The following is a 21,016-nucleotide window of genomic DNA, read 5'->3' as shown; positions in this document are numbered from 1 at the left end:
TAATTCTGCTATATGCAACAAAATTCAAACATGAAAAAATTGAGTAAATTAGATAGACATAAATAATACTACTAATTGACCAATGAGACTGATTGAATAAAGTACATCATATAAAGTGGCCTACCATTAGTAGAATATGCAATTGTCTCTTTTTATAGTAAAGTAGATAATAATATTTTGTTTCTGGTAATCTATTAAAAGATATATCCACTTACTTTTAAAGGAACATAAACCTCAAATTATTTAAAATAAGCATCTAGGATTGCTTTCAAATTGTACTTAAGAAATTCTATTTTCTACTAAAATACATATTAATATTTAATAATAGATTTTAAAATATATAAACATAAAATAAATCATGAGAAAATCTATTTTACTGTATACAAAATTTTTGCGATAATAACGATATTTATTTAAAGGAGCAAAAATTGGTATAGCAAATAATAATACTACAATCATGAAACTTAATATCAACAAGTGTTACACTTGGAACTATAGTAGGATTTTTTATGAAGTATCCTGTGAACTGATACTTTTATAAAATGCTTTTATAACTTGTTTTTATATTTATATATAAATGTATATACATATGTATTTATAACTTGATATCATATTTAGTAATGTATAATGTCAATTACGTAATATTTGTAATGTAGATAGATTTTTTAGTCATACTGTGAATAAAATTATTACAAGTCAGATGCCAAATTTCACTCCTGTTAGCTTTTCTGATTTTAGTACGTTGTTTTTATAACTTAAGTTGTTTTATTATGAAAATATGTACTAAAATTTTTAAATTGTGCAACATTTAAGATTTTATAAAATAATGTAAAATATAAAAATTTTATTAACCTATTACATCAATCATTATGCAGAAGCAAATATAAAAATATGTAATTTTACAAATGTGTAATTTATATTACTATTTCATAGGACTACAATATCAGTATAAAGTTTATCCTAATATCATAGTGTTCCTGCCACAATACACATCTATACTTATAAGTTATATTCTATACTTATAAGACTCCGTACAAATGTTTTAATGTTTCTGTGTAGTATTTCAATACTTGATGTATAAACATAACTTGCCCTTTTTTTATAAAAATATATTTTTCTTTTTATACAATATTATACAAAGTCTGCAGTACATCAATTGGTGTAATTATACTACACAAAAATAATAAAAAATTATGTGTTATAACTGTTTATACATACATTTTACTCTTTTTGAAACGAACAATGTTGATTACATGTAAATACAAAAATAAAATAAGTGTAGCATAATAGATGATATCAACGTAACAAATTTAAGTATTCACGTATTTTTTTTCATGTATCAGAATACTTTCTTTACGTTCTGGACCCCATGCATATTTACTACTACCAGACTTCCCCTTCACTCTATGACATGGCACAAGATATCCAATACTGTTCTTCATTACAGCATTTCCAACTGCTCGACTAGCTTTTGGTTTATCTATACTTTCAGCAACTTTCTCATAAGTAGTAGTTGTACCCTCTGGAATATTCATTAAAGATTGCCAGACTTTTATTTGAAACTCTGTACCTTTCAACACAACCAAGATTGAATCATCCACAAATACTCGATGATTAAATATCTTTTGTATAGTTTCATCAGTTTCATTGTTAGTGTCTTCTATCAACTCGGATAGAGGCCAGTTGTCTTGTAATTTCGTTAGTCCTTCTTCATTGCTTTTATCGACAAATGCTAAATATACTATAGCTTTATCAGTATTAGTTATGCCCAGTAAGCATTTTCCAAAAGGCGTTGAATGAAAAGCATAAATTATTTTAAAGTTTGAGCAATTTGATTTATATTCCTCTGGTGTCATCGTTCGATAACGGACCATAGTGATAATGAATTTAGAATGTTTTCGTAATTCCTTTGAATACTACGAAAATAAAATAAATAAGGTTATAAATATCTAAATGTTGTTAATCTCACTATTTTTGCACGAATTTCTGACTCCAAAGGTGATGTTTAATACGCAATTTATCGATGCGCAATAAACGACACCAATTCAAACTTTGTTGTCATAGGATGTCTGAGCCCTCTATGTGAACGGTTGACATGTGAATCATTCCACAAGGATCGATATTTATGATAGTTTTATACATAATTAAAAAAAGTTAAATTAAACTCGTAATCTTAACCCTAACTAAGAATGACGATTAGCATCATTTAACATCATAACTTATGCAGAATACTTTAAATAAAAATTTTAATAAATATCGAACTTAAATTTCAAATCATAGTGAAAACTACTATAAACTTGAAATAGGTACTTTTCTCGTTTTCCATCCAAAATACTATTATTTTAAAAAATTTATTATTTATAAAACAAATATAGAAAAATGAATGAAAATTTACAATACATGTACATATTTGAACCACACGAGAACGAGGATGATAATTTACGATGTACAAATATACAATAATGATATTAACAATGAATGTGCAAACAATCATTTTTTTGTTTTGCCCCTAATAATGTAAGGTTTTATTTCATGAGGTCCTGAATTAGCATTAACATTGAAATATACCTTGCGTGATTTGGCATCCAATAATAACGAGTTCCACATTAAGTCTCTCTGCAATTGAACCTTTGTATAGAAGTATTTTTTATTAGCACACACGTTTTGTTTTCTTGTTATTCTCACTTACCATAAAGACATTAAAGTTTCCACATATTATCAAACTGTGTTTTGCTCTCGTAAGAGCAACGCAAAGTCTTTGTCGGTCCGATAAAAAGCCAATCCTCTCGCTTCGTACGCAGGACATAATTATCACATCACGCTCTTGTCCTTGGAAACCGTCAACCGTATTTACATCAAACTTCACTTTTCTTTTAATATTTTCTGGGAGTGAAGATACCCTACAATCATCAAAATTAATTCCAATATCAATAACTACTGTACAAGAATGAAATCAAACATTCCAACTTACTTTTCATTAATCTTTTCAATAATCACAGACTTCTGATTATTATATGGTGTAAGAATACCATACGAAATACATGATTCCCAACTGTCTAAGTTGGAAAACGTTAACATTGAGAAAATCATATTAGCAACAAATTTTGCTTCATCATTGTTTGAAAAATTGTCATCATTTTGATACGTGTTAAGGTTCAAAATTCGATATGGATAAAATGGAAATTTATGATTTACTTCTACTGCACTTTTTAAAACTCCACCGTAGAAGAATTTATTTGGCCAGTAGGAAATACCATGTTGCATTCGATACTGTGTATCTAACATTATTATTGGATTGTTTGGCTGGAAGTCAAAAGCATTTTGAACTCGTGAAAATATAGACTGATCTAGACCACATTTCTTTGCTTGCGGACTTAATACAGTTGCAGGTAATTGATTTGGATCACCAACTAGAACCAATATATTTACACCTAGCATTAATGGTATTAGAGTTTCCGCCTCGCAACTCTGAGTAGCTTCGTCGACAATACATACGGATATTTTCTTTTTATTGCTACCAAAGATAGATTCCATTTGATTAGTATAACATGAAGAAAGAGTGCATGTTATAATATCTGCATGTTCAAGAATTCTATTTTCGGCAGCTCGCTGTAATCTGATGTATTCTCGTTCGTTCTTATTATTCAGTGGTCTACAGTTTTTCAATAATTCATATTTCACAACCATATCACCGAGTTTCATTTTAATGTATTGCCTGTAATCTTCAGATATGGTATTAGACGTTGAAAGCTGACTCTTCAGAGCATTCATTTTAGATTCAAGATGTAGTTTTTCATTTTCGACACTGTCAGGTGTAATACTACTTGAACAAGTCATATTTTTTTCAATGTCTCGTTTTGCGAGTTCAGTAACAGAAATATTCTTTACAGTTGCGTGCATCATTTCTGCTCGGCCAATACGAACCATTTTAAAGGGTTTCATTTTTCCTTTGTTCTTTATATTGGATCTGATTTCTAACAGTCTCAGGACAATTTCGTCGATAGCAGCATTTGATGGTGCGCAGACTAAGATCCTCAATGAACTTTTGTTATTTACATATCTATTGTTTCCATATAATATCTGGGTGACAATATTTACAATAACTTTTGATTTGCCAGTGCCTGGTGGTCCTTGAATGAAACATAACTTTGCAACTTTTTGTACCACGGCCTCAGTTACTTTGTAAACGGCTTCACACTGTTTTTTATTTAACTTATCTCCAGTAATTAATGCCTCTTTCTCAGATACGTTTGGTAGCTGATACATCTCGACTTTTGGATTTAAAATTAAATCACCTAATGGCGAATTTGGTAAATGCTGTAAAGCTTGTACCAATCTTAAACTAGGACGTAAATAAGTTACAGTTCTTAATCGTTGAACTCGGTTTACTGGAATATTGTTATCAAGCGGCTTTGTCTTCATAGTATACGTTAATAACGAATGAGGGTTTTTTACATAATTCCTTAGATCCTTATTGTAACGAGTCATGGGAGTTAATACTGTTTCATGTACATTTGTAACGTATGCAAATATTTTATGAAACGTTTGTCCCTTCTCGTGATTTTTAACGTATTCAAAAAATACTAAATCCCCAAAAACTGGTTGAGTTTGTTTATGTATATCGTCTTTCGAAGCTAACACTTCTAGCATCAGAGTTGTCATAACTACATTTGTTGAAACAACATTTCTTTGAACGGAGTTTTCAACTACAGAACACATTAATGTCGGTCGCCTATAATTCTGTTCCATATTCTGAAATTCTTTAGTTATCGAATGCCACGTTTCGAGTAGCAGAAGCGGTGCAAGAATATTATAGTAGTCATCGTATGATTTATAATGCGTCAACATTACATGAATCTCTTCGTTTCTCACAACAGGCGCAGGAATACTTAAATACTGCTGTTCCTCCAGCCAAATTGGATTCCATGTGAAGATACGGGATAAAAATTCATTTAATTTTGCATTAAATTCTGTTGAGCCTGTTGGTTTTTTTACTGAAACTTTTTCAATGGGTATAGGCGCATCTTTACCTACCAATTTTTTCAAAACATTTGATTGATCTATTTGATATACATGTACACTCTTCAAGTTTGCAGAAAAAGATACTCGTTTCTTTTGTTTTTTAGGTGATGTTCTCATGCATGACTTACGAACCAAATTAGATTCCTTTTGTACTGATGTAGACTCTGATCTTGGCTTCTCGCTTGACTCTATTTCTTTTCGATTCGTATCTAATATTATTTCTATGTCGTTTCCCAATTGAACTTCTGGTGGTATTGCTTGTGGTGCATTATTTGCTTTTGCTTTAGTTGCACTACTTTTTTTTGGTATTCTACCTATGTCATTGATCGTCAATGAACGTTGAAACTGGGTTGATATTTCTTTAGGAATACTTTTACTTTTTGAAGATTTACTCGTCTTTGAACTTGAAGTCTTAGGTTTTTCTATTGTTTCTTCTACTTTAGACGCAGAAATTGTTTCTGCGACCAAAAAGTCAGTTCGTGACTTCATTGTTACTTTAGCTTTTGGTTTTGAAACAACACGTCTTTTATCTTGATTATCATCCAACGACGATCGCTTTTCCTCCATAGCAATCTTTTTTAGTTTCATTTTTCTGGAATCTGCTAATGCTTTCTTTTCTTCTTTACTAAGAGTACTTATTATATTTTCTTTTTTGGTAGCAGTACTTGCTTTCTTTTTAGTAGGTGGTAGACAATTGGCCCATTTATGAATTATTTTACGATTCTTTTCCTCTTTCATGCGCAAATGTTCTTCTATCTTTAATTTTTCTTGTTGTTCTTTTTTCTCTTTAGCACTCAACTTTTGTTTCATAGGTTTTGCAGGAATTTCCAACAGCGTGTTAGAACTACTGCTTCGTCTACCAGTAGGTAAATGAGGTGGCTCAATTTGAGGCACCTTCTTTTCAAGCGACTTTTGTCTTTTTAAAGGCGTAATTTTTGTTGCACTGGGACCCGAGGCATTTGTACGACTTTCTGTTTCTTTCTCAGTTAGATGCAAATTCTGATTGTTCGCAGATTCGGCAACTTCTTTCCTACTAGTCTCTGCGGTACTAGTTGAAGATTCTACTGTTTCTTTATTGAAATCTTCAACGTCAATATCCATTTTTTCTGCAGTAAAATCTGGTACATGCATTTTAAGTACATTATCTGTATCTTGTAATGATGTATCTTTTTCTTTGTCTATAGATTTTTCTAATTCCGTTTCTTGTTCTGTTACAATGTTTGTTACAATTTCGTTTGAATTATCAATAATTTCTATATCCATATCTTCTTTCTTTACATCAGGATCTTTAGTTATTAGATCTATTTCATCTTCTTCATTGAGCAATTGACTTCTAGATAATTTATGTAACCAATTACTATCTTCATCTTCGCTATCTGTTAATGAGATAACTAACTCTGCATCATCAAGAATACTGAATCTTTCATTCTCTATTTCTGTAGGTTCTTCTTTAACTTCATCTTTGACTGAGGTATTCATACCAAATTTAAGATCAAACAATTGGGAACATGGAAAAATATCATCCTCGCTATCACTTAAGTTGACAACATCAACTTCTGAAAATTGTGTTTTTGGTTCTTGCTGTACCTTTTTCAGTTTTATTGGAGATACAGCTGGAAGTTGATTTTGATACAAAGTATTATAAACTTCTTCATCAGTATCTGTTAATTGTAATTCATCTTCTAATTTAATTATAGTATCTCCGTTAGTTATAAAATTTGGAGGTAGTGTGGTTGGACTCTTAAATTCGTTATTTTGAGTACTAAGTCTATTTGTACTTTCAATCTTATCTGATGTTTTGCTTTCGTTTGTATTATTACTTGCTTTGTTGCATTGTTTGGACGTTTGATTCGCATTAGAATTCGCATCTTTCAAATTAGTTTGAACGTTTTCGTCATTTTCTTTTGTAACACTTTTAAAGTGTGTACTAGGAACATGATTATTTTCTGCATTCTGTACATTTTTATGTAATTGTTTCTTATCTTTACACATAGCAACGGAATTCTCTTTTTCTTGCATATTGCTTTCCATCTCACAATGTGAGGATGATTCAACCTCTTTTGTATTTTGCTTACTTACATTTGGTGTATCATTTGATGCATTATTTTTTAAAGACTCATGATGACTGCTATTCTTATCTACTGTACTGTTATTTAATGAAACATGAATTACTTCAATATCATTTTCATCGCTTATTTTACACTTATCTAAAATTTGAACAATATTTATGTATGACAAGTTAAGTCATATTTATTACTATATCAAATAATACAAATAAAAATGAAATTACCTTTAAAAGAGTTCTTTTCTAAAATAGAAACTTCATTTTCCAATTTCGGGATTTTATTTGGTAAAACTTTTGTGTCATGGTTTTTTTCATCCCTTTTACGTTTAATTACAGCATCAGTCTTTGTAGTAGCTGTATTTGCAAAATCTGATATGGTTTCTAAAACGGGAGTGTTATTATGGTTGTTTTCAGATGTTTGTGGTGTCTAGAATATAGAAATTTATTAAGTAGGTAGGAAATAATTAGTATCCAATGTATTGAAATAACATCTTACATTGACCATGCGTAATTTGTATGCAAACATAGAATTGTCTGTAACAGCAACATCTGGACAACCAATACCAATAACATCATTTAATTGTAATTTAGTTGTTTGAAATGGTGTTTGTGCAATTCCATTTATGAACAAACCATTAGAACTCTAAAAATGAAAAGGTTACTCAGTAATAAAAGTATTTTTATTTCATATTAATTTTTACTGTAGCTTTTAACACAAACATACCTTTAAATCCGTAACATATAATTCATTTTTGCCATGGAAAAAAATACAATGATGTCGAGACACTGTCAAACTAAGACATACTATTTGATTATCTTTGGCTCTGCCACAAGTGTACTAAAACAAAGTAATATAAAACAGGTTTATATACATGAATTAACTACACTTATTTATAATGCAACTTTACAAGAATTGAAAGCGGAACCATTTAGTCTATTACTATTTTTATTAATAAAGTATTATCAGTGATTTGATAAGAAGTATTATGTACGTACTGTGTGTCCTGGTTTATCAAGAAGAACTGTAGCCGGATTATTAACACGCTCTAATATAAACTGACAAATATTATTTGATTCCATCTTCTTTGTTTGAAAACAATTAGTCTGTTTGCAGATACACTGCGTTTTCGTTAACCTGTTTGTTAGCTCCAAAACATTTTGCCGAAATTCCTTTCATTAGTTTTTAATGCGCACAAATCTTAATGACAGTTAATCAACATATCGTTAAACAGTGTTGTTTTGAAACAAACTCATTTTTGTATCTTTCAGACGAGTACATTTATTTCTGTATTAAATCGAACACATAAATACATTAACATTTACCGCCATACAAGATCAAAATTACGTATTAGCTATGTTCATCACTTTTGACCAAATTCATGATCATTCGTAATCTAGGGGAATACCTCGTTGAATTGTAACAAACGTCAGATGGCAAGAGTTAAAAAAAAAAGACCAAATGACATTAGTATAATAACTAGACAAGTTGGAGTTGACTGTTTTGTATGCAATAACATATTACACATAATGTTTGGGTATTTACTTGATAACCACAGGGTTATCTGATAAAAAATTATATTATAAAGGTCGTGGTGGCGTGTAATAAATAGCTAAATTATTTGATTTATTGTTGAAGTGATGGAGCATACGATACCATCCGATATTCTAGATGATTTAAGCAGGTTAGCTCTTATTAATTATTTTTTGAAAACGTGTATTTGTTATTGATGTTTATGCGTTTGATGTTACAAACATTAATTTTGAGATACTGCGAACCTTTTTTTATACGGAGCGTCTTTCTAATGTTTTCAGTCGATTTATTATCAACGTGCCCGAAGAAGAAAGAAAAGATTTAGTCAGGATATGTTTTCAAATTGAATTAGCTCACTGGTTTTATTTGGACTTTTATTGTACTGATGAAAATCCAAAGTTACGACCATGTAGCATGAGAGAATTTGCCACACACATTTTTTATCATATACCATTTTTAAAACCACATGTAGCTAACATAGATAATATTCTTGAGCAATGGCGAGAATATAAACAGAATGTTCCAACATTTGGAGCAATTGTATTAAATGAAGATTTAACAAAAGTATTATTAGTTCAAAGTTATTGGGCAAAGAGTAGTTGGAGCTTTCCCAAAGGTAAAGTCAACGAGGATGAAGATCCATCTCATTGTGCTGTTCGAGAAGTTTTAGAAGAAACTGGTTTTGACATTTCAAATTTAATAGATGAAAATGAATATATAGAGTCAGTGATAAATGAACAATTAGTGAGATTATATATAATATGTGGTGTTCAGAAAGATACAAAGTTTCAACCAAAAACAAGGAAAGAAATAAAAAATGTAGAGTGGTTTTCTTTAGCTGACTTACCCAATAATAAGAAAGACATGACACCAAAAGTAAAGACAGGAGTTGGTCCTAATGCATTTTTTATGGTTATTCCCTTTGTGAGGTAAAATGTAGTTTCTTTTAATGTGCTTGTTCTCAAATTTGTTTGTAGCACTTATATTAGATACATGATGATACAGAATTGAAAAGAATAAAAGAATGTTTGAATAGATGGAAAAAAAATTAATGAAACAAGCGTTAAAATGCAATGGTTTTTATGTAGGAGAATGAGACGTTGGATACAAGAAAAGCATTTGCGAGAGAAAAATGTAAACACTGTGAGAAGACACAGGCATAGATCTCTTGGAGATGTTGAAACTGTCTCAAAGAACAAGAGGCAACAGCAATTACTTTCTCATTCTGTTCAGGTACTTAAAATTTACTATTGGAGGTATTATATTTACACATATCATTAATGAGTATTTATGCATTTGTATCCAGAATGATATTACAAGTTTTAAAGATGTTAAAAACTTTCGACAATCTAACACATCACCTGCGCGAAATCGTCGCGGTACATACGATAATAAAAATATCGTATCAAAAGCAGCAATTAAACGTAATTTATTTGGTGAACAAAATGAAGATGAACCATCAGCTGTTCTTGCTAAACAATTAACGGATAGTCCACGAGGTCAACAACCTTGCACATTTTTAATGGATCCTGCTATTCAGTCAGTGAAATGCAACGATTTTAGCTATAAAGCTCAAGCTTTGGCTAAGGAAGTGAAAGGTTGAACATTTTAAAATATAATTATTCTTTTCTTTTCAAACATAATATATTTATTGTATTGTACTTTTTTCTTAGATCAATCATCGGATGAACTTCAAAGTACAGAATTTTCAAAAGGAAATATAAAATCTTTGTTGTTTAACAAAGCAACAATACAATTCAACAAAGCAGATTTGAAAACAATACCTTCTCCATTGATGATAATGAACCATAAGATGTCGCATTTTCTTCCCGATGAATGTAATCACCGTTCTACGGAATTTTGTTCAATGATTTGGGCACATTTTAAGTTTGATAAACAGGCAATACTTAATTGTTTATAAAATTTTATTTAAATGATTCGTAGTAGGGACGTGGAAACGTGGGAAGGAACAGTGTAATACTCAATGAGTTCATACTCATAGCTGTACTAAATCTCTGTATAATATATACATTTGTGAAGTGTCGCGTACGGAAATTTAGAATTAAATATAATTTTAAATATTTACATGCGATCTCAATAGTCTCTCATTGAACTGTACTTTGTTTTTAACTGATTTTATCTGGTACAATAATAATATTAATATGCATTCTTTTTTTTTCATTTATTATATTATTACTATTATCACATATCCCGAATATACAAGGACTAAACAGTTTCTATATTTACAAAATATGCTACAAAAAATGGCTATAAAAAACCGTTTTTAACATGAAAAAGTATTGGAACATACAATTTATACATCTCTTAATTTTACAAGCACCTATATTTAACATAACGAATTGAACTTTTAATGGCATCATATGTACATAAAATGTTTAAAACCCTGATCTATTTGTTGTAAAATAGAAATTTATTTTCTAAATAGTATAATTACTGAACTTATGTATATTATTTTAGGTAACAGATGTAAAAAATCTAGTATATTACTTGAAAATAATAAGATAAACAAAAAGAATCAACATAACAGCAATAATAAAATACATTGCTTTCTTTAACAAAGAATTACCTACACCTCTCACACTCTTAATAATTTCATTATTTAAAACAAAGACCTGTTTACTTTCTTCAAGAAGTTTATTTTTCATATCTTCATCTAAGGTTTCTGCAATTTTATTCATTGTATCCCGCATGCGTTGCTTTAGTTCATATATATTACTATTTGGAAAGTCTGTTACATTATTACCATCTGTCTTAGATTCTTTTCGTGGGAAAATCTTTTGCATAAGGTGCCTTTTTTTACGTAAAATGATTCCACCACTCAGAAGTCCCATATACAGATGATAAATGTATGCTATTAGTAATGTTGGGTCCTCATTTTCTATTTGTTGCAAGTGCATCAGATATTTAGCAACACTCTCCCTAAAGTTTATAAACAAGTAGCAACTTTCAGATGTCTGTATCTTTTATATTTCATAGGCTATTTACTAGCAAATATATTCACAACTATCTATACACAAATATCAATGCATGAAACATACCTAGGGGTATAATCTTTTCTCCAATCTTTTCCTAAATAATAATCAAGATCACTCTCAAAAGCTTTTGTGCGAGATAGGTCATCGATTAAAAATAATCCTACATTGGTATGCTTCCATCTAATCATAGCGGATTCCAAATATCGAAATATTTCATAAAAAATCAGCAGGCCATCTGCCCACACGGAATCATCAAAAAGACCTGTTCAAGACCAGTGTTAATGTTAACACATCATTCTTATAAAATTACACTATTTGGTCTCATGAAAAGTGTAAAAGATTCATCGTGTACATTATGTAGTAAGATAAATACTTGTTCACAAGATAGATACTTCCTTAAATGAAATATGACGTAAAGATAAAAAATTGAGAGTAACATAAGTCTCAATATTAACCTATAAGTTATGAAATTATAAGGAAAGCTAGAGAGATCAAACTCATACACATTTTTCTTACCAACTGCTAATTTTGCATTCACTAAAGAGTCACTGATTCTATGAATCTCTCTTGTCGCTTTTCGCATTTGTTTACAAAATGTATCTTCGCTCGGCATTTTGGAGCGGTATCTCGACGCATAAATCGATATAGTATCGATATAGACATATCGATATATAGGGCAACTCGAAAATGGAGCCAGTGGCGCCATCTCTCCGGCGAACGGGGTGAACTACACACTTTTGAAACTGCGCTTTAATTAGTTCCTATTTTCGACACTAGGGGGCGCTTGCACGCGCCACAAGCGCCATCTGGTATAGAAAATTAGAACTAATTAAAGCGCTGTTTCAAAAGCGTGTAGTTCACCCCGTTCGCCGGAGAGATGGCGCCACTAAAGCGCCCCCTAGTGCAGAAAATTAGAACTAATTAAAGCGCAGTTTCAAAAGCGTGTAGTTCACCCTGTTCGCCGGAGAGATGGCGCTACAAGTTCGATTTTTGTGAACCCCCAATTAATATTGATTTTATTGATTAATATGCTATGTATTCATTAAATATTTATTAATATTGATTTTTACGCTATTTGTAATATATTTCGTGGGTCCAAAGACGTGGATTAAGTGTTTAGAAAAATTTGCAATCACCTAGTCGATGATATAGGGAACGACAAAAATTTTTCTTTTCCCCGGAAAAAATATTGACATCCTTAACAAAAAATTTATTAGCAAAATTTGATTGATAACACATGCCGATTTTTTTTAAATTTTAATTCCTCTCAAAAGTGATGTATTTCTCTGATCGGTCCCAGTAGGTATGGCAGTTACCAGGGAAATGGTAAAGGGTTCTAAAGACTCCCGAAACGTAAAACGAAAAAGAGATGTTCGGTTATTGATTTATGTCAACTCGATACTTCGTTGGGGTAAAAAATTAGGACGTAATTATCGGTCTTCACTATCGTTTACCGTCATCACGAGTACCCGACTGTATCCGTCGAGTCTCACGTGCGAACTGTCTCAAAGGTTGACGAGGGAGTATAAGTGAATCCCAATACAAAGTTCCTTATAAAATTAATTAATTTTCCCAACAATTTATTTTACTACCAAAGAGATATATTTCCTATTTTATTTTTATTTTTACATTGCTATGGATTTAATTTACCGAATCAATGCTGGTATCTGAAATGATCAATGAAGACAAAAGAAAAGATTCCGCAGGAAATAATTTGGCATGGCACGTATTTCTATATTGGCTACAAAAACGCACGTGTGATTAAAAGTACTAGGAAGATATACGAGCTAAGGACGTGTATGCTGTTTGCAGTGGTTGGCTCTCTCTGCGGATACGTGGATTTTCTATGACACGGCTATACACAGTCTGTGTATATTGTAAGTGGCTGCGGTATTCGGCTAGTCAGATCGATGAGATGCCGTCGTCGTGGCGCCTCGTAAACGCCCAACCCTGCCGTTTTCGATAAACTTCGTCTTTTTGGCCCACATACTTTCCTTAATATATATATTTCATGTGGTACCATAAGATTTGTCTACATAACATCAAAAATAAACACCAACAGAAGCATCAGAACGGTTTACAATAAATCAAGTTTAAGCTCGTTCATGATAAATCATTTCGTACATAATTTTGCGATCGAGGTAGAATGCAATGAGCGTTTCGATTAAATTTAAATTGGCCGGAGAAAGTAGGCGGCCGAACAATTGGTTAACGCTCGTTCAGACGTTAAAAGAAGCGCGGTCGAAGCTGCTTTATCGCGGATGAGGAATTTGAAATCTGCAAAAGGAGGCCACGGGCCTTACACTGAAAAGTATCGTTAAATATGTGACACGAGGCATATTACGGATTTTGCATTTAATTAAACGGATGCAATTAATTCTTCGTAATGAATGCTATTCAATCTTCCACTGCTTCTGCTTTTTCATAACAACGAACGCTATTAAGCTTTCTATTAATCTTGTTAATATTATTCTTTCATAATATGTATAAAAGAGTTATGTATAAATTTCATTAAACATATATGTAGTTACATTGCAAAAAGTACGAGTACTTTTCTCGTGCCAGTGAAGTGGAACAGTTTCAAGACGAATGCAGAGCTAAGATGAATCGTTAAGAATTACAGTACATATGTACTCACTCGGACTTGAGAATTTTCGTTCTCGAGAATTTCGCTTCTATGCTGCGAATTTTTCTGAACACGTAGAGAATATTTTGATCGTATTTAATAAAAATTCGAAGGTTCACTGACACTAAACACGTGCACGGTGCAGCAAAACGTCATGCGTCGCAGCGGCGCGACGCGACGTCTCGCGTGCACACATTTCCCCACGTCACAGGCACATCGGATTGTCATTACGATGACGAGAAACAGGTAGTATCAGAATCGAGATATATTTTGGTTTCTGATATTCTCGACACGGTTAGTAAGGGGCACCGGTCAATACTAGCGCCGCGCACTATGGCCAGTACCGTGAAAATTCCACCTTGTACCCCGATGCATTTAAAATACCAGAATACGTGAAAGTATCAACGGTACAATCTTATCTTCCTCCCAAAAATTAACTAACATTTTTTCTTAACTCCGTTTTCCCCAAAAATCGTGCTTTCTTGAAAATTTATCGAACCAAGGCGATCCACGAGGGGGAAGCTAATAGGGCTGCTGATATAAAGTTATCTTGCTCTCAAAAATTATGTAATTAACATTTTTTTTCAAGACCGTTTTCCCTACAAATTGTGCTCCCCAAAAATTTATGGAATCAAGGTGATCCACGAAGGAGAAGACTGTTGATACAATAATCTTCCTCCTGAAAATTAATTAATATTTTTTTTCAACCCCGTTTTCCCCAAAAATTGTGCTTCCTCTAAAAATTTATGGAATCAAGGTGATCCACGAAGGAGAAGACTGTTGATACAATAATCTTCCTCCTGAAAATTAATTAATATTTTTTTTCAACCCCGTTTTCCCAAAAAATTGTGCTCCCTCTAAAAATTTATGGAATCAAAGTGATCCACAAAGAGGAAGACTGTCAATAAGACTACTGATACAAACTTATCTTCCTCCCAAAAATTAACTAACATTTTTTTCAACCCCCTTTCCTCAAAAATCGTGCACCCCCCAAAAATTTATCGAATCAAGTTGATCCACAAAGGGGAGGCTAATAAAACTGATACACTAATCTTCCTCCAAAAAATTACGTAACATTTTTGCAACCCCCTTTCCTCAAAAATCGTGCACCCCCAGAAAATTTATCGAATCAAGGTGATCCACGAGGGGGGAGACTGCTAAAAGTTTCAGGAGGGTATCGAAGGGGATTGGAAAAGTTGGACGTGCAATATTCACGAAACGTGGGGCACTTTTGAAAAATTCTAAAGGGGATGCCGTAGCTACAGGACTGGATCTTGCGATGCAATGCGGTAATCGAAAAATTGACGAATCGATAAATCGACTTTACCTTACATGATAATTTTAAAAGAACAGTATAAATTAAAGTGTACATAAAGAGTTAATCCGGAATTTATGAGACTCAGCTTTTAGGTATGGCTTTAAGCCTTGCGACGTAACATCTCTAAATTCATTATTTTTCGAGATCCTTTTTACGCGTGAGAACTTCAGACTTCATTCTTTCGTTAAACGTTTAATGTAGATTTTTAAATTGTAAAAGTTGCAGCAGACGGAAGTATCAGAAAATCCTGTATCACGGAAGAGTTTATTGATCCCGACCGACGCGACGGCACGATCGTTTCTACGTTTTTCCTTCTTCCATTTCGAATGCGTTAAAACGAAAACAAACATCTAACTCAAGAATGTCTGAATGTTTGACGAATTTTTCGATCGACGATTTTACGTCGTCGAATAAATTAGTGGAAAGATTAAAAAGATTAGGAGGACGGAATTATCTCGGCTAAATCGAACGCGCGGAATCGCGAGAACAGATTCTTACCTTCCGCATTGCGACAAATTTATATGACGAGCACTCATCGGTGCATTGTACCCTGTTTGTACCCCCATCAGCGTGAACTATAAAATACATCGCTCCTTTACAATTCACGGTGAAATAAAATTTTTATCAGTTTATTTATACGGATTGTAAGAAAGTCCATTTCGAAAGGAAATTAAATTACGAACATCCTTCGGTTTATTTAATATTCTATGCCCGTGCCAATACTAGGATGAGTATACGTTTGTTAAGTGCCGATAATTCTCGAGGCCATTGTCTTTTCTTTTCCATCGATTTTCCTGCAAGGAAGCTTTTCTTGAAAGCAACGATTAGGATCCACAAGGGTGTTAAGTATTATCAGGGAAGAATTTAGTGAGATCGTTTAATTTGAGATCAGCCGGCCGGCATGTGTCATAGATCGCGTGCTCTTCAGTCGGTCATTATTTCACCTCGTAACATTTTCTCCTAAATGTCTGCTGCACCCGTATACCGCAGAGCGACTATTGTCGTGTCTCGATTCTCGTTTTCCCTCGTTTCCGGTGCAAGTCCTTTTTTCCGATACCTAACCGGCGTTTTCTGACGTCGTACCGGCCGGCTTGCTGTCCGTGTTAGTCAGTCAGTCAGTCGCATCTATATATGTACAAGTACACGCGTATGCACCTTCTCACGTACGTGCACAACGCTTTACGCGTTGTCGAAGAAGCGCGTGTGGAGGTAAATGGGATCTACGTTGCGACTTTTCGATGACGCGGCGATGTGACCGAGCGCACGCGCACGCTCTCATCTGATTACGCTTCTGTACGTGTATGGTGCTACTCGATGTACACTTCGATGCAATGTACACCTACTTTACCCCCTCCCCTATATTTATATCTGACTATATTTATTTGGGAATGTTGACTTTGGTGATGTTTGTAGGTAACAATTTTTGGGGGTGGGAATTTGGGTTCTTTGGGAGGAGAATTTTTAATTTTGATTGCATAGATGCAAGTTTATTGGAGTCGAACTCATAATTTATAATTCTACAATGCTTAATTCCCCAATTCCTAAGTCCCCAATGCTTAATTCCCCAATTCCAAAGTTCCTAATTTTCTAATTCTCCAATTTCTAATTCCCAAATTTCCTAATTCCCATATTTTCTAATTTCCTTATTTCCTAATACCCCAATTTCCTAATTCACCAATTCCTAATTCCCCAATTTCTAATTCCTGAATTTCCTAATTCCCAAATTTTCTAATTTCCTTATTTCCTAATTCCCCAATTTCCTAATTCACCAATTCCTAATTCCTTAATTTCCTAATTCCCAAATTTCCTAATTTCCCAATTTCCCAATTTCCTATTTCCCGAATTCCTAATTCCCGAATTCCTAAGTCCTCAATTTCCTAATTCCCCAATTTCCTAATTCTCCAATCCCTAAATCCCCAATTTCCTAATTCACCAATTCCTAATTCCTTAATTTCCTAATTTCCCAATTTCCTATTTCCCCAATTCCTAATGCCCTAATCCCTAAATCCTTAATTTCCTAATTCACCAGTTTTCTAATTCCTCAATCCCTAAATCCCCAATCGCTAATTCCCCAATTCCTAATTCCCCAATTTCTAATTCCCGAATTTCCTAATTCCCAAATTTTCTAATTTCCTTATTTCCTAATTCACCAATTCCTAATTCCTTAATTTCCTAATTCCCAAATTTCCTAATTCCCAAATTTCCTAATTCCCAAATTTCCTAATTCCCAAATTTCCTAATTCCCAAATTGCCTAATTTCCCAATTTCCTAATTCCCAAATTTTCTAATTCCCAAATTTCCTAATTCCCAAATTTCCTAATTTCCAAATTTCCTAATTCCCAAATTTCCTAATTCCCAAATTTCCTAATTCCCAAATTTCCTAATTCCCAAATTGCCTAATTTCCCAATTTCCTATTTCCCGAATTCCTAATTCCCCAATTTCCTAAATCCCCAATCCCTAATTCCTCAATCCCTAATTCCCCAATCCCTAAATCCCCAATCCCTAATTCCCCAATCCCTAATTCCCCAATCCCTAATTCCCCAATCCCTAATTCCCCAACCCCTAAATCCCCAACCCCTAATTTCTCAACTTCCCAAATTCCCAAATTCCCTTTCCCATAAATCCTCAAACTCCCACAAACCCCCCAAAATTAAAAACCCCCAAATCCCTCAATTCTCACATCCATTATCTCCATACCCAAAATCCGAAGACCCAAAAATTTGAAAAAAAAAACCACACTTTCAGTAAAGTGTACGTTCTCATCGGTGTAGCAGGTGCACCGCTACGTATAGTGACACGCGAGTGTATAGGCGCGTGCGCGCGTATAGATGGCAGATCGACGAAACGGTGCGGTGGTAGGAAAGAGTTTAAAGTGCGCGAGTGCAAGTAAAATCGAGTCGGCGCGCATCGCTAGTGGGGATAGTGGAAGTAGATAAGAGAAGGGGTGGCTTGCGTGGCAGCGACGCAGGATATCGCAAAGTTGGTCAGAGAGCCGGCAGCCCGCAACGCGAGTGTTGCTGCCGAGTCGAGTGTTGCCGTCGTAACATTAGGGAGAAAAGCCATTCTAATTGTAAGAGAAGAAAAGAAACTAGTTACGACACGGGACACCGTGGTCGTTCGTCTAACAGACACGTTTGTTCGAGCCGCGTTCATTCAGTGCCTCTCCAAATTACTCATTCGGATCTTTGCTGTCACTGTACCCGACACGGTCTCCCGTCGCTGTCATTTTTTTCGGTGCTTGCTTTGCTTCCTCTTTTCTCTTCTCTGTACGTGCCCGCCACGTACGGGAAGCGATCGCCGGTTTAGATCTTTACTTTCCTCAACACAGTTTTCTCTGAAGGATTACAGTTTCCGGAGCGCGAAATAGGATAGAAGCCGCGAGTGAACGTACCGCGTGAAGAGGTAAGAGACACCTTTACAGCCCGCGAAAATGTGAAAATTCGAGCGTATGGATTTTCCTATCGATCGTATATGCGTATTCGGGTGGTCTGCAGGAGGGGGTTGTTACTAGGGGGTAGACCGCAGTGCCGACGCACAGTGGGGTGCCGTCGCTTATTTTCATTTCGAACCTTTGACCGTTCGTACCGTCCTTGCGATCAAGTTTTATTCTCTTATTTTCATTTTACGAGAGATCGCAGGACGTTCCTCTCTGGTGTCTTTGATCTATAGCCTCTAGCTTCGATCCATAAGCGCGCGATTAGTCGTATCGAAATCGATAACCGAGAATAAGCGTTTTACGTCCTGTTTTCTAGTTGGCTAGCCAGAATTTGGATCAATGATCTAAGGCCGTGCAGAGAGGCCGGGTCCTGCGCAATTGGACGGTAGGATATAGCCCTACCGCCTTTCGGAGAAAGGGACGTGCAAATCCTGCGCAATACCCAACGCCAACATTGTCCGCATGAAATCGCGGTGAGACAACCCGGTGACTTTCTCATAGAAGATTTTCTTCGAAGGTTCGTTGCTTTGGTAAGATTTCAAATCTTCGCAAAATCTCTTCGATATTTCATTCGTTACGTAACATTACCACATATTTTCACACATTCATCACACATTCTATATCCACATTTCAACAATTTATATGCAAGTCGGTTAATCAGATCGTGCGAGGATCGGTACCCGCGAAAATCACTGCAAGATGTAAACGATTCGACGATTTTTAATACAATTCGGTTTTATTGGAAAAATCGTTTATCCAAACTGTTCCTTTGACGTTATGAATCTTACGTGACCCGTGACGAGCTCGCTGCAAAAATTTAGCACGGAACGGTTCAGTAAGTTAAAATAAACAAAACCGCAACGTTATTGGAAGCTAGTAGAGCGGGATGTCATATGTCAGACGCGCGATCGGTGACCGATAGTGCAAACTACTGTAAACCGTTCCGGCAGATTCGATGATCGATCGTTCACATTTCGTGCATAAACGTTAATACAGCTTTTCCTTGTATTTTCGCAGCCATGAGCACTACGGACCCTACCGGCGAGGGCGGAGGCGGGGGCGGGGGTGGAGGGGGAGGGGAGACAACTACCGCATCGCCGACAAACGTTGAACAAAATGCATCTCCGGTTACACCGGTAATCGGCGGTACGACGGTACCACCGGGTTCTCAACAGCAGCATCCACCACCGTCACCGCTGAGCGGTTGTTACCTTCTCGTCGTGCTTCCAGAACCTCATACAGCGCAACACACGGATCTCATTTTGAATCGCCTCGCAAAAGGTAAGTACTTCGTCTCTCTCTGCTTCTTGCGATTTATCGAATCAATTCACCCGGCGATCTCGCTGCTTTGTTGCTAGGCGGAGTTTGAACTCGTTAGCGAGTAACCGGTTGTTTCGATCATTTATTCATTAATTGGGGACAGAAACACGGGTTTTGGAACACTGTAATTTTTCAATCGGATAGTCGGTGTGGATCAGCGTTTAACAAGGATTTATTGAGATTGTTTAAAATATTCGGTGTTACGCTTTGATGAAACCGATATGCATACGGGAATATTGTTGCCTGCGTTTGATATTTGTTGGCAGGTTTATAGTTCGTTAAATATAATAGTGTTTAATGTATAATATAGTACGTTACAATAGTATAAGGACATGTTAGCATTGAGTGATTATGAAGATTAATTAAAATGTCTTACTGCTACTCAGGGCAAGCTAGTGTTTCATTTCGAATTTTCGTTCCTTTTGAAAGAGGTTGTCTCTTTGGGAAGGTACAGAGGCGCGTGCACGTGCAGGTTACGTAATTCGCTGGGCGAATTAAAGAAATAAGGGCGAGGGAAGAAAATTGAGCACAAACGAAGAAACAGGAGGGAGATAAATGCGTGGAAAAAGGAAAAAGCTGTAAGTCGGTGCGGCTTGCGCATGTTAGACCGGCCTACAGCCACATCCCCGCAGTCCCCAGAACTCCGATCAATAATCCGTCTACGGTATCTAGCGAAAACTGTCGCTACGGTACAATGACGA

At 34.6% G+C, this 21,016-nt stretch overlaps 5 protein-coding genes across 9 annotated transcripts in view; 2 read left to right on the top strand and 3 right to left on the bottom strand.

Annotated features, from left to right (window-relative positions):
* Positions 1-829: 829 nt before the first annotated feature.
* On the bottom strand, positions 830-2,191 carry agt (O-6-alkylguanine-DNA alkyltransferase). Its single transcript, XM_012285892.2, has one exon. The coding sequence runs from the start codon at positions 1,872-1,874 to the stop codon at positions 1,311-1,313; it is 564 nt and encodes a 187-aa protein (XP_012141282.2). The 5' UTR covers positions 1,875-2,191; the 3' UTR covers positions 830-1,310.
* Positions 2,192-2,332: 141 nt separating this feature from the next.
* On the bottom strand, positions 2,333-8,433 carry Setx (probable helicase senataxin). 2 transcript variants are annotated; one of them, XM_012285894.2, is made up of 7 exons: positions 8,084-8,433; positions 7,812-7,925; positions 7,584-7,730; positions 7,313-7,514; positions 2,972-7,229; positions 2,690-2,900; positions 2,333-2,628 (listed from the first exon to the last, which is right to left on the bottom strand). In XM_012285894.2, the coding sequence occupies exons 1-7, from the start codon at positions 8,165-8,167 to the stop codon at positions 2,491-2,493; spliced, it is 5,154 nt and encodes a 1,717-aa protein (XP_012141284.2). In that variant the 5' UTR covers positions 8,168-8,433; the 3' UTR covers positions 2,333-2,490. The 2 variants fall into 2 exon arrangements, with proteins under 2 accessions (XP_012141284.2, XP_012141285.2); XM_012285895.2 differs by having other exon boundaries at positions 2,333-2,616.
* A 129-nt stretch (positions 8,434-8,562) lies between these two features.
* On the top strand, positions 8,563-10,785 carry DCP2 (decapping mRNA 2). Its single transcript, XM_003703445.3, has 5 exons — positions 8,563-8,769; positions 8,900-9,547; positions 9,707-9,851; positions 9,925-10,216; positions 10,292-10,785. Exons 1-5 carry the CDS (start codon positions 8,726-8,728, stop codon positions 10,537-10,539), a joined length of 1,377 nt encoding a protein of 458 aa, XP_003703493.1. The 5' UTR covers positions 8,563-8,725; the 3' UTR covers positions 10,540-10,785.
* Positions 10,786-11,028: 243 nt separating this feature from the next.
* On the bottom strand, positions 11,029-12,286 carry Ho (heme oxygenase). The gene is made up of 3 exons (XM_003703598.3): positions 12,131-12,286; positions 11,678-11,876; positions 11,029-11,558 (listed from the first exon to the last, which is right to left on the bottom strand). The coding sequence occupies exons 1-3, from the start codon at positions 12,225-12,227 to the stop codon at positions 11,123-11,125; spliced, it is 732 nt and encodes a 243-aa protein (XP_003703646.2). The 5' UTR covers positions 12,228-12,286; the 3' UTR covers positions 11,029-11,122.
* Positions 12,287-18,503: 6,217 nt separating this feature from the next.
* The window catches only part of LOC100883777 (uncharacterized), a 31,212-nt gene continuing 28,699 nt past the window's right edge, over positions 18,504-21,016 (top strand). The window contains exons 1-4 of one of the 4 annotated variants that reach the window (XM_076540699.1): positions 18,504-18,629; positions 18,900-18,961; positions 19,312-19,525; positions 20,013-20,276. In XM_076540699.1, coding sequence (XP_076396814.1) covers positions 20,015-20,276 — 262 coding nt within the window. In that variant the 5' untranslated portion in view covers positions 18,504-18,629; positions 18,900-18,961; positions 19,312-19,525; positions 20,013-20,014. Of the gene's footprint in view, positions 18,962-19,311; positions 19,526-20,012; positions 20,277-21,016 lie in introns of all 4 variants that reach the window. The other 3 variants (XM_076540700.1, XM_076540701.1, XM_076540698.1) reach the window with 3 other exon arrangements.

The sequence above is a fragment of the Megachile rotundata genome, chromosome 15 (genome assembly GCF_050947335.1).
Source record: "Megachile rotundata isolate GNS110a chromosome 15, iyMegRotu1, whole genome shotgun sequence".
Taxonomy (NCBI): domain Eukaryota; kingdom Metazoa; phylum Arthropoda; class Insecta; order Hymenoptera; family Megachilidae; genus Megachile; species Megachile rotundata.
The sequence above is the reverse complement of the archived record's forward strand: the minus strand, read 5'-3'. Positions and strand labels throughout refer to the sequence as shown.